This window comes from Cyclopterus lumpus, chromosome 8 (genome assembly GCF_009769545.1).
Source record: "Cyclopterus lumpus isolate fCycLum1 chromosome 8, fCycLum1.pri, whole genome shotgun sequence".
Taxonomy (NCBI): Eukaryota; Metazoa; Chordata; class Actinopteri; order Perciformes; family Cyclopteridae; genus Cyclopterus; species Cyclopterus lumpus.
The window spans coordinates 14603999-14618413 of NC_046973.1; the positions used below are offsets into that span (position 1 = coordinate 14603999).

General features: G+C 42.5%; 2 protein-coding genes across 3 annotated transcripts in view; both read left to right on the forward strand.

Moving 5' to 3' along the window:
• Positions 1–63: 63 nt before the first annotated feature.
• Positions 64–8227, forward strand: xpnpep3 (X-prolyl aminopeptidase 3, mitochondrial). Of its 2 annotated transcripts, none has more exons than XM_034538804.1 (12): positions 64–1263; positions 1358–1474; positions 1729–1851; positions 2029–2216; positions 2501–2720; positions 3177–3361; positions 3935–3997; positions 4363–4476; positions 4620–4705; positions 5111–5294; positions 6775–6895; positions 7114–8227. In XM_034538804.1, exons 2-12 carry the CDS (start codon positions 1405–1407, stop codon positions 7278–7280), a joined length of 1521 nt encoding a protein of 506 aa, XP_034394695.1. In that variant the 5' UTR covers positions 64–1263; positions 1358–1404; the 3' UTR covers positions 7281–8227. The 2 variants fall into 2 exon arrangements, with proteins under 2 accessions (XP_034394695.1, XP_034394696.1); XM_034538805.1 differs by having other exon boundaries at positions 1394–1474.
• A 3915-nt stretch (positions 8228–12142) lies between these two features.
• ep300b (E1A binding protein p300 b) overlaps positions 12143–14415 on the forward strand; it is a 31580-nt gene continuing 29307 nt past the window's right edge. Inside the window, exon 1 of the mRNA XM_034539600.1 lies at positions 12143–13221. Within this exon, the coding sequence (XP_034395491.1) occupies positions 13128–13221 (94 nt within the window). The 5' untranslated portion in view covers positions 12143–13127. The remainder of the gene's footprint in view (positions 13222–14415) is intronic.

The window sequence follows — 14415 nt, forward strand, 5'->3', positions numbered from 1 at the left end:
CGGGATTTGTAGCCCTGAGTTTGGGCTCTCAGGCAGCTTTAAAGGCGCACACACAATCCGCAACCGTAAAAGCCGGTGGAGTGTTATATTATTTTAGAATTTCAAACGACTAAAAGTCAGACATTGTTTAGCAGGATGAAGAAGTAAGGTAATTTACTTAAGTAAAATAATGCAATATGAAAAGTATCTATTGCAAGAACAAAGTCCACTGTGACTGTAACTATTATACATTATATTATTGGATTATTATTACTGAAGCAATAACATGTGGTAGAGGAGGTGGACCTAATTTAATATTATATATATATATGGCATGAAAATGGAAAATGATCAGGTAAATTACAAATATCTCACATTTGTAATCATCTACAATACTTGAGTATGTACTTAGTAACATTCTACCCCTTGTGGTCTGTGATGAAGTGGATTTTCAAACTGTAGGCTATAAAACAGGCTGTGTCAACAATAGGAAAATACTTATGGAAATGAATGGGTGGGTGGTAAAGTGTCCATGAATAGGCGCAAAGAATAGAAACACTGATATGATCAAATTTACGACCAGTCTGTATACATTACAGACTGATTAAACAAGGTATGAGGATTCTGTTCATGTGGGCACATGTAAGTCTGAAGGGGAACGAGGAACATGAATGTGGTGAACCTGTTAGCAAAACAAGCTCTACAGAGAGATCTATAGATTTACAAATCCCATTACGCAAGTCTGGGTCAAGGGAATAGTTTGGAGTAAAGCAGTAGTCCTACTGAAACAAGAGGTAGGTCTCTGTACAATTTCAATAATTAAGTCAATGCAACATTTAGATTGATAGGGAGGTCACTGATCAGGCTAATACTAGGTCATTTCAATTTAAATGGCAATATGAAGGCATCCCACTGGTTCATTGTTGGGTTGGGAAGTGTGTTGCAAAACAGTCTGAACCCCTATGCAAGAAGATTATATTTTTTTTATTAAAGAAACAAGATCAAGGGGCAGGACATAATCTCTTGTCCACGCTCCGAAGCAGACGGTGGCGGGAATGCACCTAATACGCTGGTTGCCGTCTTTAAAAAAAAGATGAAGAAGAAGCTTTGCCACCGCCAATCGTCGCAACGGAGGCGGGATTAAGCGCCTCTGCCTGGGAAGCAACGCTCAGGGCACTCTGTTCCATCGCTTCCACGACTTTAGCAAACATGGGGGCATCAAGCTAACGAAGCTAACTGTCAATCAAAGAGACACTTTCGTTGTGTGTGAAGATTTGAATGTTGGTAAGTCGCAACAACACCCCGCTGTTTGTCTCCGTGTGAATATCAAGCGTTAGTCGGCGGCTTCGTGCTTCACTTTGTTCCCTCCTGTCTACAGAGGGAAGACATGTTGTGACTGAAAGTTGTCCTCCAGGTGCAGCAGCAATGTTGCCCTCAACCAGCGCGGTGGTCAGGTCCGCTGTCAAGCTGCTGCCACCGCGAAGCAGGAGTCCAGGTGAGCCCAGTCTGGTGTTGTTACCTTTAGGCTTTACTTAAGTACAACTTTAACATACTTGTACTTTACTCGAGTATTTCCATTGTGAGCTACTCCACTAACTGCAATCTCTTGTCACCTATCAGCCGACACGTACAGTATCACAGTACTGATGCTGTACGTGATGAAACGTGATCAATGGTTGAATCAACTGCATGCAGCCTTGCGCAGGTGCCCAGTTCAAGAGTGTGTTCTGTCTGTGTTGGTGTCTGCAGGATGTGTCTGGTCCGCGTACAGAAACATATCTGTGAAACTCGGAGGTTTGAAACCAAAAACGGTTCCCCCTCGGTACCTGGGCCAGCCCAGCCCGTTCACTCATCCACACCTCATCAAACATGGTAAATATTGTTCACAGTGGAATGCTGGACCAGTACATTTACATTTTTTACGGGAAACTTGCAACCGGCACAATATTAATTATCATAAAGTGGACAAATAATAGTTTGCAGTGTCAGTGCAGGCGATGAGCTGCTGTTTAACACTAAAGCACCACATGTGTGGTTTCTGCTCCTCAGGTGAGGTGACCCCGGGCTTGAGCCAGACCGAATACGAGCTCCGCAGACACAGGCTGGCCTCGCATATCGAGGTCCAGTCTGACCGGCTGGGACCCTCTGCCTCCTCCAGCACCCATGTGGCCGTTGTGTTGTCTCATCCGACCCGCTACATGACCAATGACATCCCCTATCCCTTCCACCAGAACCAGGTGCAAATTTGATCAAAATGTTCGTATTTCGTCATATTCTGTTTTACTTTTGCCTTTTGTGGGTTTTTGATTGGAACAGGAAAACGACACAATGGCCATGCCTTATTGTACATGATGTGAATATTTGGCATGAAGGAGAGTTGATTGCAATACTATATGTGTTACCATTACTGTTGACTCTGCTCTTACTTACTTTATATTTGTAATTTCTTTTGTCAATTGGAACCCTGTTTAAAATTTTAGCAAGGCTTTTGTCAATTAACCTAGAGCCAAATGTTCTGCAGGATTTCCTCTACCTCAGTGGCATCCTGGAGCCTGACAGTGCCCTCGTTCTTTACGGGAAAGGACGACCAGACCAGGCCATCCTGTTCGTCCCCCGCAGAGACCCGGGGAGAGAGCTGTGGGACGGGCCCCGGTCAGGGAAGGAAGGGGCGGCTGCTTTGACTGGCATAGAGCGAGTTCATAGCACAGAGGAGCTGGGTGTTGTGCTCAAGAGCCTTAAAGGTGGGTGGATGGGAGTGTTTGTTAGGTTGGTTCCCTCTTGGTTACTGTTGCTAAGCCTGTGTAGCTTTCTGTTTTTCCAATTTGAATACTAATTGTATTGATACACAGGCTGCTAGCCCTAGTCGATGTGTCATGAGCAAGACACTTAACCCTGAATTGCTACCCGTAGCTGTGTCTACGGTGCATGATTGTAAATCGCTTTGGATAAAAGCAGTAGCTAAAATGAAATATAAATGTACGTTAGAGCAGACAGACACACAGTTTAAAAAAGGCTTAAAAAAAACAATGAACCTTAACCATTGTGTGTTAAATAGCAAATCGTTTTTCATTTCAAGGATGACCTGTGTTGAACTGTATTCTTAAAAAAAAAAGGAGCTGACATTTGACTGCTAACTCCTGTAATTGGGACCTCAACTTTGCTGTTACCATTTTCTCTCTACTCCGATCCTCTTTCAGGCAATGTGCTGTGGTACGACAGTTCTCACCCCGCCCACCCTCGGCTCCACCAGGCTCACGTGGGTCCCGTGTTAGAGGCAGGGCCGATGCCGCACTCTCTCAGGCCCCTCATACACTCTCTAAGGGCCGTCAAGAGCTCAGCAGAGGTAGCGCTGATGCAAGAAGCAGGTCACATCACGGCACAGGTTGGTAAATAAATGTCCTAAAGGGTCAACTTCATCATAGTTTGGAATTTGTTTAAGGAAACTGGGTTCTATATATATATATATATATATATATATATATATATATATATATATATATATATATATATATATATATATATATATATTTATATATATATATAGCTCAATCATAGAATTACTTTTATCACTTATGTGTGTTTATTTTGATCATAAGAGAATATGAAGCAGAGATGTCAAGAAAGTAAATATACTGTGTGAGATATATATATATAGAACTAAAGAATATAGGAAATCGTATCAGTTATCTTGAAGTTTCCTCATGTAACGCTGCCTCTCAGGTACCTGTACGTCTAGATTACTGACCAATCAGGGCATATCCCCATGAGGAGGAGCGGAGCACAAAAGGTTAAAGGAATGACGCATTCTAAATGAACACCCTTTGTATTTTCAGATTTATATCAGGCTTGTTTGCGATCCAGAATAAAACATTTTGTGCTTAAGAAATGTGTCTTTTTACACTTTTTAAAAATAGATTACAATGCAGTCGCTCCAACTCAAATCCTTGTCATTTAGGCTTTTAGGAGGACAATGGCTCTGTCTCAAGGTGACGTGGATGAAGCGGTGCTCTTTGCTAAGGTAACTAAAACATTTAAATATCTGCCAAGCTAATTGGCAGGAGTTTAGCTGGGGTATTTGTTCTTTATTATGATGAAATGTAAAATAGCTACCGCCTCTTTAACAATTCTATATTTTACTTACATATAATGATAATCAATAATTTAGCTGTGTTGTTTTGGCTGTTTCTCTGTGGCAGATATTACAGTAAGTGTGACAACAGCTTCTAGAGCTCAGAGATTAAAGAGTCAGAGTGCAGTTCCTGTGCTTTGGCTTTCATAGCTCCAGTTTGAAGTTACTGCGAATTTAAAAAGAAATCGGACGGCAGAGATGACAGTAAACATAAGGCCTTTGAAAATATATAAAATCACATGTTAATCTTCCAGTTTGATTATGAGAATCGTGTCCATGGCGCCAACTTCCTGGCCTATCCCCCTGTTGTTGCTGGAGGGAATCGAGCCAATACTCTGCACTACATAAACAACAACCAGATTATCAAGGTAAGGGAAGGTATTGAATGTGCTAATGAGGCCGTTCTATCCAATACGGTGCAATGAACATCCACATGAAGCATTCTGAAAAGTGGTTATGTCTGTGAAGCAATGACTGACTCGTTGTACCGCCCCCTTGTCTCCTCCATCAGGATGGTGAAATGGTGCTGCTTGATGGTGGTTGTGAATACTTTGGTTACGTCAGTGATGTCACTCGAACATGGCCAGTGAATGGAAAGTAAGCTTGACAAAAATAATCTCAAGCAGTTAGTTGTGCTGCTCAAAGAAAAATATTGTTGATAAAGAATATCTGTGCATTTGCATGTGGAAACCTTAACGACTACAAATTCTCCACTGTGATTGTTTTCTGGAGGCAGACTGTAAACCTTTGGTTTATTGAACATGCGCATCACTCTCAGATCTTTTTCTTATTAGATATTTACAGGAAATATTATGTCTCGCTAACTTTATATATATATACATATATATATATTTTTTTTATTTTTTTTTATTTATCTTTTTAATCTCCCATGTCTCTAGATTTTAGGGCCTTTTTTTAATTTTTCATTAAGTTTTGATGATAGTTCCAATGACCGACAACAAACACCTGAACCGCGTGCCGCCCCCATCTCCTTCATACCAGATTCAGCCCGGCACAGGCTGAGCTGTACGAGGCTGTCCTGGAGGTCCAGTGCTCCTGTTTGTCTCTGTGCTCCCCGGGCGTCAGTCTGGATCACATCTACAGCACCATGCTGGCTCTGTTGGGACGGCAGCTCCGGCAGCTCGGCCTCGTCAAGGCCAGCACCAGTGACGCTGATGTACTAAAGGTAACGATGAGAGAACTAGAAGTAGAATGGGTTCCAGCTTGTAGACATTCTCGTGCTTTTGTCCTCCACGAGGAGCGATTATCATGAAATCAAATAAGCAGCTCTTTTGGAAAGCAAAGTTGCTGCCAGTGACAACATTTCTCAAGATGAGTTGCAAATGATTTTCTGGACAAGAAAGTTATGTTTCCCAGATCCGAATACTCAGCTGCTGCTCAAGTTAGAAGCAACAAAGAATCTTTAATATATATATATATATATATATATATTTATTATAGAAGCCCAAGATCATATTTCACTCTATTAACTTACAGGCACATGCTCTTAACGCAGTGTTTTATATTGCTAATGTAAAGTGAAATCTTGCCATGCTGTTGAATATCAATCATCTACACCAGAGGTAGCCATGGCACGATCAGATTATCACCTTAGGGCATTGAATTTAAACATGTTTGGTTTATTTATGTCCTCACCAGTGGTTTGTGGTCAGGAAATGGCCATAAGCTCCTTTGGCCAAGGTAAATGATGAAATGACCTCATTACAGCCTCCATGAAACACAATATGCTCTGTAAACTTTGGATAACAGACGCATTCCTTCCCTGCAGTGGCTCTTTTCAGGGAAATAAAACAAGCAGGCCAAACCAAAGTGGTTTCTCTTTAAAAGAAAAACAACACAATATGCCTTGTTGGCTTCTGGATTGGCTGACAGATTGATGATGATTACCCTCGCGAGAGAACTTCATACATGTTGGGCTCACAGTTATCCGCCATCTTGAATATATGATCTGTGGCCATGCCGGCAGCATGGCTCTAGTTGTTCAGTTGGTCTACCACTTTGGTCCATTATTGGTTGTGTAGTGATGTCTTGCCAAGATTGTCCCAATATTGATAGTCCCCAGAGGATGAATCCTTCTGATCCTTTGCTGCCACTGACGGGTCTACATTTTCCCTGACCCTGAGAAGTAGCTTCACATCAACAACATGGATTAGCACAAGTGTTTGTTCAGATGATTAAATCTGGTCTAAACATGTCCCCATCAGAATGTATTGTAATGATTGTAGTCATGCAAATAATAATTATAAAATAATTATATTTCTGGACAAGTTATTGTTGTTCTGAGTTTGGACTCATGGTTTAATGCACTTATTGTAAGTCGCTTTGGATAAAAGCGTCAGCTAAATGACATGTACATGTAATGTAATGTAACAAATGAAACTACTAGTTATCTCTGAAGTACACATCATTCAAAAAAGCAGTAAGCTGTGGTTTTGACATTAGTGCCTACATTTGGGATTTAAAAAAAAAAATGTTTTGCCTCTAATTTTGTTGTGTAGCTGCCCGAAAGTGATCAGATGAGGCTCATTCACCACAATACGCCGCAGTCAGTGGCACCTCAATTTCTTGTCATTAATGTTTGGCTGTTTTGGGACTTCTGCAACCTTCCATACAACTGCATTAATCTTTAATTATGCTCATCCCAGGCTGCACGACGGTACTGCCCCCACCACGTTGGGCATTACTTGGGTATGGACGTCCACGACACTCCTGAGATGTCCCGCTCACAACCTCTACAGCCAGGAATGGCTATCACTATAGAACCAGGTATAGACTAACTAGCATTTTGAATACCCGTTACTCTTTTGTTCTTACCTCCAGATGGGTAGCTATGTTAATCATGAGTCTGGGTGAGATCAGGTTTTAAACCATACAAACTGCATCCCTCTCACACAGTGGTGGACAGTAACCACCACTCATTACACATGATCTATTCTGCATTCTCTTTCACATTGTTCCACTTTCCCCTCCTCCTACTGTCGCAGGGTTGTACATCTGCGAGGACAATGACCAGGTGCCAGAGCGTTTCCGCGGCCTGGGCGTCAGGATTGAGGACGATGTGGTGATTCGAGACAAGGGAGGCCCTCTGATTCTGTCCTGTGACGCACCAAAGACCATCGGTGACGTAGAGAAGGCCTGTGCCCCGAGATAGGGCGGGAAGAGACCGGCAAGTGAGCCCCGACATCGGTGGCAGGCTGAGTCCTTTTCCAACCGTCTCTGTGGTGATGACGTCAACAGGCTCAGGGCCCAGGTGCGTGAAAGGTGGGAGAAAACGGGAAGACTCTGGTTATTGGTCTCAGTGAGGCCTTACAAATTTAGAAAGATCATAGTTATTGTTGAACTAAATGTTCAGAGAAACCAGTTTCATGTTTGTAGTTTCCACCAACAGTGAATGACAGTGAAGAGCTCCACGATTTAAAATAAAAAAGGGTTTAGTGAAGTTACGGCGAAGCTTTGGAGCTCACGCACGTATGCTACCCGGTAACTGACGTATTCCTGCTCAACAATGTTTGCTCCAGCACATTCTCATGGAGACTAATCTCGATCATGTATAACACATACTTCTAGAGTTGTGATGGTGCGGGAGAAATCAAACGCTGGACCATAATCAGGTATATTTTCAGCTGAGGCGCCAGTGGTTAGATCCCGCAACCATGGAAGCATTTTCATTATTAAAACCTCTTTGCTGCACACCATGTTTTTCAGATCGTGGCACACCAGAATATAATTATGTGTTTGTTGTCTCTATCAAAAAACTGTTTTGAGGCCAAAGTACAAACACTTAATTTATTTCTTACACACAAATCAATCTTTCCTCACTCCAATGTTGAACATTCACTCAATGAGCTGCAGGAAGGACCAGGGCATGTCAAATTAACACACAAGTGATAAATAAAGATGAACCTGTCTTAAACCGCTGCTCCCAACAAACCTGGAATGATGGCAATTATTACACCAATACATGGAAATGGCTTTAAATGTGCTCACTGAAAAGAGTTTGTGCGTGTTGTGTTTTTAAGCGAGAGAAAATGTGATCTATTACTTTATTTTAAGATAGCATTTATGTGTATTAAAATGATCTCATCCCTTCCTTTTCAATACAAATGCATGCCTTTTTTTTCTTTTCGCTGACAAAAGATAGAAACAAGTTAAAGAATGTAGGCTGAATAAATAATGGGTGGGTGGATGACTGTCTTCGTACTAAACTCTGTAACATACTCCACATGTCGCTGTTTAGTTTTTTGGTGCTCAAAGTACCAGAAGGAGTTAAACAAATTCAACCTTTTAAAAAAGAAAATGTGACACTGTAACTCGCAATATTCATTACACAAACTTTCTGTAGATTACTGTGTTTTAATACCACGGCCACTAAAAATGCTTGTTTCTGATTGGCTCGCAGGTGTAAAAATTATTTAACAGGACATCTCGAGCATACTTCCTGACAACATTTTAACCACCATTGTAAATCAGTGCACAGACGGCAGGTATCCAAAGCAACAGTGCTTATTTCACACTACATTTCCAGTTAAACTTGTTAAGATATGCCTTTTTAAATATTAGCATAGAATAAAATGAGTCTGAGTTTTAGAGGCTGGGGGCAGTCTTCTACTTTGGCATGTTGATAATCCAGCCATGGCTCTCACCAAACCCCCAAATACAACTGTGTGCAACCATTTATAATAACTGACTGACTCAAAACTAGTGACCGGTCAAACAAGTTATGCGTCTGGCATTAAAGACAGTTGGGATTTAGCAGACTCGAGCTGAGTTAAGTGTGGATGTTTATTCATAAGGTGTCCAGAGAGACGGCGCCGTGTCTGAGAGGTTAGTTGTTTTTCACAATACATTACCCATTACAAGTTAACATTTAATCAGAGATTTCATTTATCTTTTAGGTTTAATGTAATAGAAAATTACCATGTAATGTCAAAATAATCTAAATCCCAAATGAATTATAAACACAACATATTTGTAAAAAGTAATATGTTTGATGCCCCTTTTCACAGCAGCCTTTTTGACGTGACATATAGCGGTGTAAAGACGGGTGTAATTGATAGAATGAATTATGGTCCCAGTCTATTTCGTGTGTCAGTCATTCCAGGGATCCTGCACCGCTCCATAATTACACCTGTGTGCCACTGTGAAAGAGGCCTAGAAGTCACTGAACTAGTTAAATGGAGATCACCTGTGTGGAGTCGAGGGTTTTTAGTGGATCTTAGTATTAATACAACGGGATCTTATGGTGAGTCGGTATCGGGACGAAACATTCACCAGGAACGATCCAAGCAACTCAACAGAAAGCGAAAGTTGGGATTGATACAATAACAATAAAAGTCTCTGAATTTCTATAAACAAGCTGTGTTTGCTGCCAAATATCTATTAAATACCAACTTGGAGGGTTTAAAAACGTATGCAAACACATGTGCGTGAATACTTTTTTAAAGACAAAAATTGGTTATTTTCATATATCACACAATTTGCCCTATTGGGTGTTGAAAGGACCAAGTCATACTTGCGCTCTGTTATCAGACAGTTGATTTATTATTAGTTGATTTGGCGCAACCCTTGAATGACTGACTTTTATAAATGTGTGAAATTCACAAATCCGTATAACTTCTAAAAGTGTGCCTTTCTTTCTTTCATATATATAATACAAATGTTAAAATAGGTTTAATCTTCAACAACTGTGAAACTTAAAGTATACCAGGTAACATACAGTGAGAAAGGACTTTTGTGTGAAGGACACAGCTTGTGTCCAGCAGTTGAAGTTTTGAAATGAAAAGAAAAACATATTTTCTTGCTCGTATTTTGGTGTCAATGATGTCATGTCAATATCACAAATTTGCCTCAGGAGGCTTTGAAATCCGTACAGCATACAAACCCTCTGCCCTTGGACCTTCGCAGTGGATAATAAAAAACAAAAACTATAAATGGGGAGAAAATAATTGGATGGATGCTCGCGTTGAACACCTTTGAATAAACTGATGATCAGTGACGGAATGCAGCGAAGTGCAACACCCACAGAGGCCTTTTCTCTTCCATTTTACTTTTGCTACTACAACAATACAATACTTGTTGTGTCATAAGTAACATATAATGCAGTCGTATGTAATGGAGTTTCAAATAATGTGCTGAGAAAATTTGGAGCAGGAAAATGTACGGGTAATCGCTATTAGGGGTTGAAGAAGTATGCTAGATTTAAAATAGTAATACAAAAAATATTCCATAGTAAAAGTCCAGCATTTTTTTTACTTGAAAATGTTTTCTTGCGTAATATGAGCTAATTGTACTTTAAAGTATTGAATGTCAAAGTACACATGTAGACTTGCTCATTTTACACTGTTACTTTAATGAAGTATTCATATTGATGCATTGACAGGTGGTCGTGATGGAGCTCTTTTTTTAATGTTCAAATGATTACAGTGCATTAACATTACTGCAATAACGGATCAGAGGTTTTAAATGAAAAGTTATAATCTGCACAGTATTTAGTATAGCTTTAATGTGTATTGGAGTAAAACACACAACATTTCCCACTAAAGTGTTGTGGAGTAAATATATAAAGTAGCATACTACGTATATATTCAAGTAAAAGTACATCAAAGTTTTACCTTTTGTGTATAGAGCCTGATTAAACACAGAGGGTTACTGATGTAGTAGAAGAGGATGGAGCGACACTGCCCCCTACAGGTTGAAATCGGCTACTGCTGACAGAGCACGGATCCGGTTTCCGGACAATCCCGAACACCTACGAAGACAACCTCCCCTGTTCTTCCCTTCCTCCCTCCCTCCTCCCCTTCACGCCTAATGTTGCTGTACCTTCAACCCTCCCCCCGTATCAGAGGAGTAGAAACAACAAGCCGCCATTTTGTTTGTGCGGACAGACCGTCAGAAACAGGAGGAGATAACCGAGAGAAGGAGCGACTCCGGCGACCGACGGCAGTCACTCCGGGATTCAGCGGAGACCGAAAGAGTGGCGAAATCCTGTCCGTGTTACCGAGAGAGAGAAAGCAGCACCGAAAAGATAAGGCGTCAGTGGAGGGAAAACCGAGTCGGTGATAAATAAATATATATATATATATATATATATATATAATTATTTATGTGTATATATATATATTTATATGTGAATGCATGAGAAGGAAATACTCCGACAAATCCAAGGAAGGGGGTGTTTTGCGGAGCGGAGACTGAGGAGAGGCGGAAGAGGGCTCGATATTCTCATAACGAGGAAAAACCTGCGAAAAGGGGGACACATCAACATGAAAAATCATTATGTGTCCGTCGCGGAGGAAGCAAAGGATCCGCATAGACAATTATATAAATAAATTGCTGCCGGGCAGAAGGGAGAGGTGGAAAGAAAGACGGGTTTAAAGAGAAGGAAGGGGAAAATTGCCAGGATCAACACGAAGGGGGGGCATTCTCCATCACAAAGAGTCAATGAGAGGATTTTGTCGGCACAAAATATGTTAGGGGGGTGTCAATAATAGTGTGCCGATCAGAGCTTTCCGCTTCCGAAATAGCCATCATTTCTGAGCGACCCATCGTCATTTTTTTTTTTTAAATCACATTTTCGCCTGTCGCCCTGGCTATGCTTCGGTTTGTGCTTTTTCTCTTCACCGGCATGGCCAAGACATCATACAAGCAGTGAGTAACGGGAGTCTCTCTTTTTTTAAATATAATATGCATAATTCTTTTTCTAATCTAAGATTTCAAGTGCTTAAACCGAGCGAAACCTGGGGGAGGAACCTCTCGTGGAGCACAGGATAAGTAACCCCACAGATCGTCCTCTGCAAAATAAAAACTAATTGGATCAATCTGACTGCCCGCTGATTGGCAATTAGCGCTGTGATTGCCCTCAAGAACTATACTGTCAACGGAGCCGACATCACAATCGATTGCACAAGAGCAGGTTTTTTTTTTTGGACAAGACTTTCTGTTTTTCAACCTTTGCCAATCCTGCCGACTGCGATCGGCGTACTCGCGCGAAAAAAAAGGGGGGGGGGGGCGGGCGATGTTTGCAACAACCAAATGTGCAAACGAGTCTGTTTCTTTCTGACCCAGTGCCTTGCATGGTAAAACACTAAGTGCACATTGTAGTCGGCATGCACGTGCAAAAGAAAAAAGTCATGCCTGGACGTATGCATCCGCAATATATGTTCCTTTAATCCGAGTAGCTGCAAGTGCGGGACTCGATCCGGTGTTTTCATCTTCCTGCAGAACTGTTTGAACTATTTATTCACTCGCTGGTCAGACCAATGCCAGTTGTTTCCCCCCCTTCGGCACAGAGCTACTGCCAGGGGTCTCCGCTCACCGGTTGACCGCGTCCTCGGTCTGCAAACGCGAAGGGATCGGCGGCATCGACACCCGAGAGATGTCCGGTCAGGTGAGAGGAACGGTAACCGCCACCGAGGCTCTCGTAACTGTTGCATGAAAGAGAGAGTGGTCTCCAGAAGTTAAAACGGAGGGGGTTAGGCTCCGGGTTTGCTTTACTGGGTCATAATTATCATTTGCGTGCCCTGGCTGAGAGACTCTCCGCTGGATCGACTCAGACCTGAAATACAGGATTTTCTCCGCCGACGATGGCGGACGGGACTCAGTGCAGCACGGAGGACGGATCTCGGGACGGTTTCTGTGTCGCAGAAGAGGCTGCATGAGGTTGTCAAGAGGGCCGCACGCTTGCCCTTTTCGCCGGCTCCACCTTCCCATCTCCTCCTGTTCAAATCTGTGAAGAAACTAAATCTGCGCCAGGGGAGGGGGGCTGCTATCTCCAGAGGGGGATAAACCCAGAGAGAGAGAGAGAGAGAGAGAGAGAGAGGGAGCACTCCGAGGAAAGGAGTTCAACATTGCTCTCTTCTCCCCTACCGTCCCCCAAGCGGTGGGGGAACGACCACGAGCCGTTCTCAGAGGGAGTAGGAGACGCACATAAAGGAACTAGGTTTTCCCTCCGTGGATCTACAGCAACCTTTTTTTTTTTTTTTTTTTATTCGCCAAAAATATGGCCGATAATGTCCTGGAGTCCGGCCCGCCTTCAGCCAAGAGGCCCAAGCTGTCCTCTCCAGCTCTCTCGGTGTCGGCCAGTGATGGAAATGGTAAATATGTTGCACGCTTTTTACTTTTAGCTGCAGATAAAATACGAAACTAGCTTCGACCGTTGGCGTATTAATTACCGGTCGGTCTTTGAAGTCCCCGTGGAGTTGCAGAGCAACTTAGTTGGTCTGACACAGGCGACACCACAACTAAACCAACGCGTGTGAACATAAATGCATAAATATATCCATGTGTAGCTTTTATTTAAAAAAAAAGAGAAGGAGTGTGAGGGGTAGCCGGGGTACACCGCGGTGTGGTGCTGCTGCAGGAGCAACTTTCCTGGAGGGATGTTTTGATGTGTTAGCCTCGACGGGGCTAGCTAGCGTCTCACTGAGACATCCACTCCAAACAATGGAAGAGTCGAGTCACCCCACTTCGCTTCAACTTATCTTGCTCCTAAAAAAAGTTAGCTAGACGGGGGGACGAGGGCGCGCACGTGTTCAACGACGAGCCCCACAAATCCTCCGTGAACGCGGAGACGAAGTGCCGTTTCCGAAGTAGCTTTAGGAGAAAGTAACGGGAACCGAGCGAGCGAGCTAACTGGTTAGCTCGGCGGCACAACCGGCTCAGCTGAGCTTGGTAGCGGGCTAGCGACGAAATCAAGTGATTTGGTAACCAGCTCGACCTCAACGTGCACGGACCGAAACCGTTTTATTTCGAGGGGTAACACATTCTGCAGTTGCAGTAAAAAAAAAAACGTTTGCGGTTTTGGATCCAATGTGCTTCACGTGTTAGCCGACGCTGTTTTTTTCATGAGTCTATTGTAGTAAATCGGCTATTGTTCCGACACTTAATTAAAGTTGCGAAACGCGTCGCTGCCCAGCCGGAGATGTGAACCCGGGTCCGCTTTGACTGCGTGATCACGTTCAAGCGAAAGGACGAAATGGGCTAAAAACGTCTCCTGTCGAGTCTTTTGTATCAAATACTTTTAGTTTGTCAGTTTCACCGCGGTTGAAGCCCCCGTTCTTGTGAACCCACCATTGATTGACTGCACGGTGACACGGCGCTGCACACAGCAGTTTACCCCCACATGCAGCTCACTTAATTGGGAATTAAACTTTTTATTTTATTTTCCAGACTAATTATTTTACACGTATTGCACAATAAGCTTTAAATTCTTGGCATCACCTCTTGTTGCATCCTCTGTATGATTCAGATATTTAGTAGATGCTGGTTTACCTAATACCCATGAAACA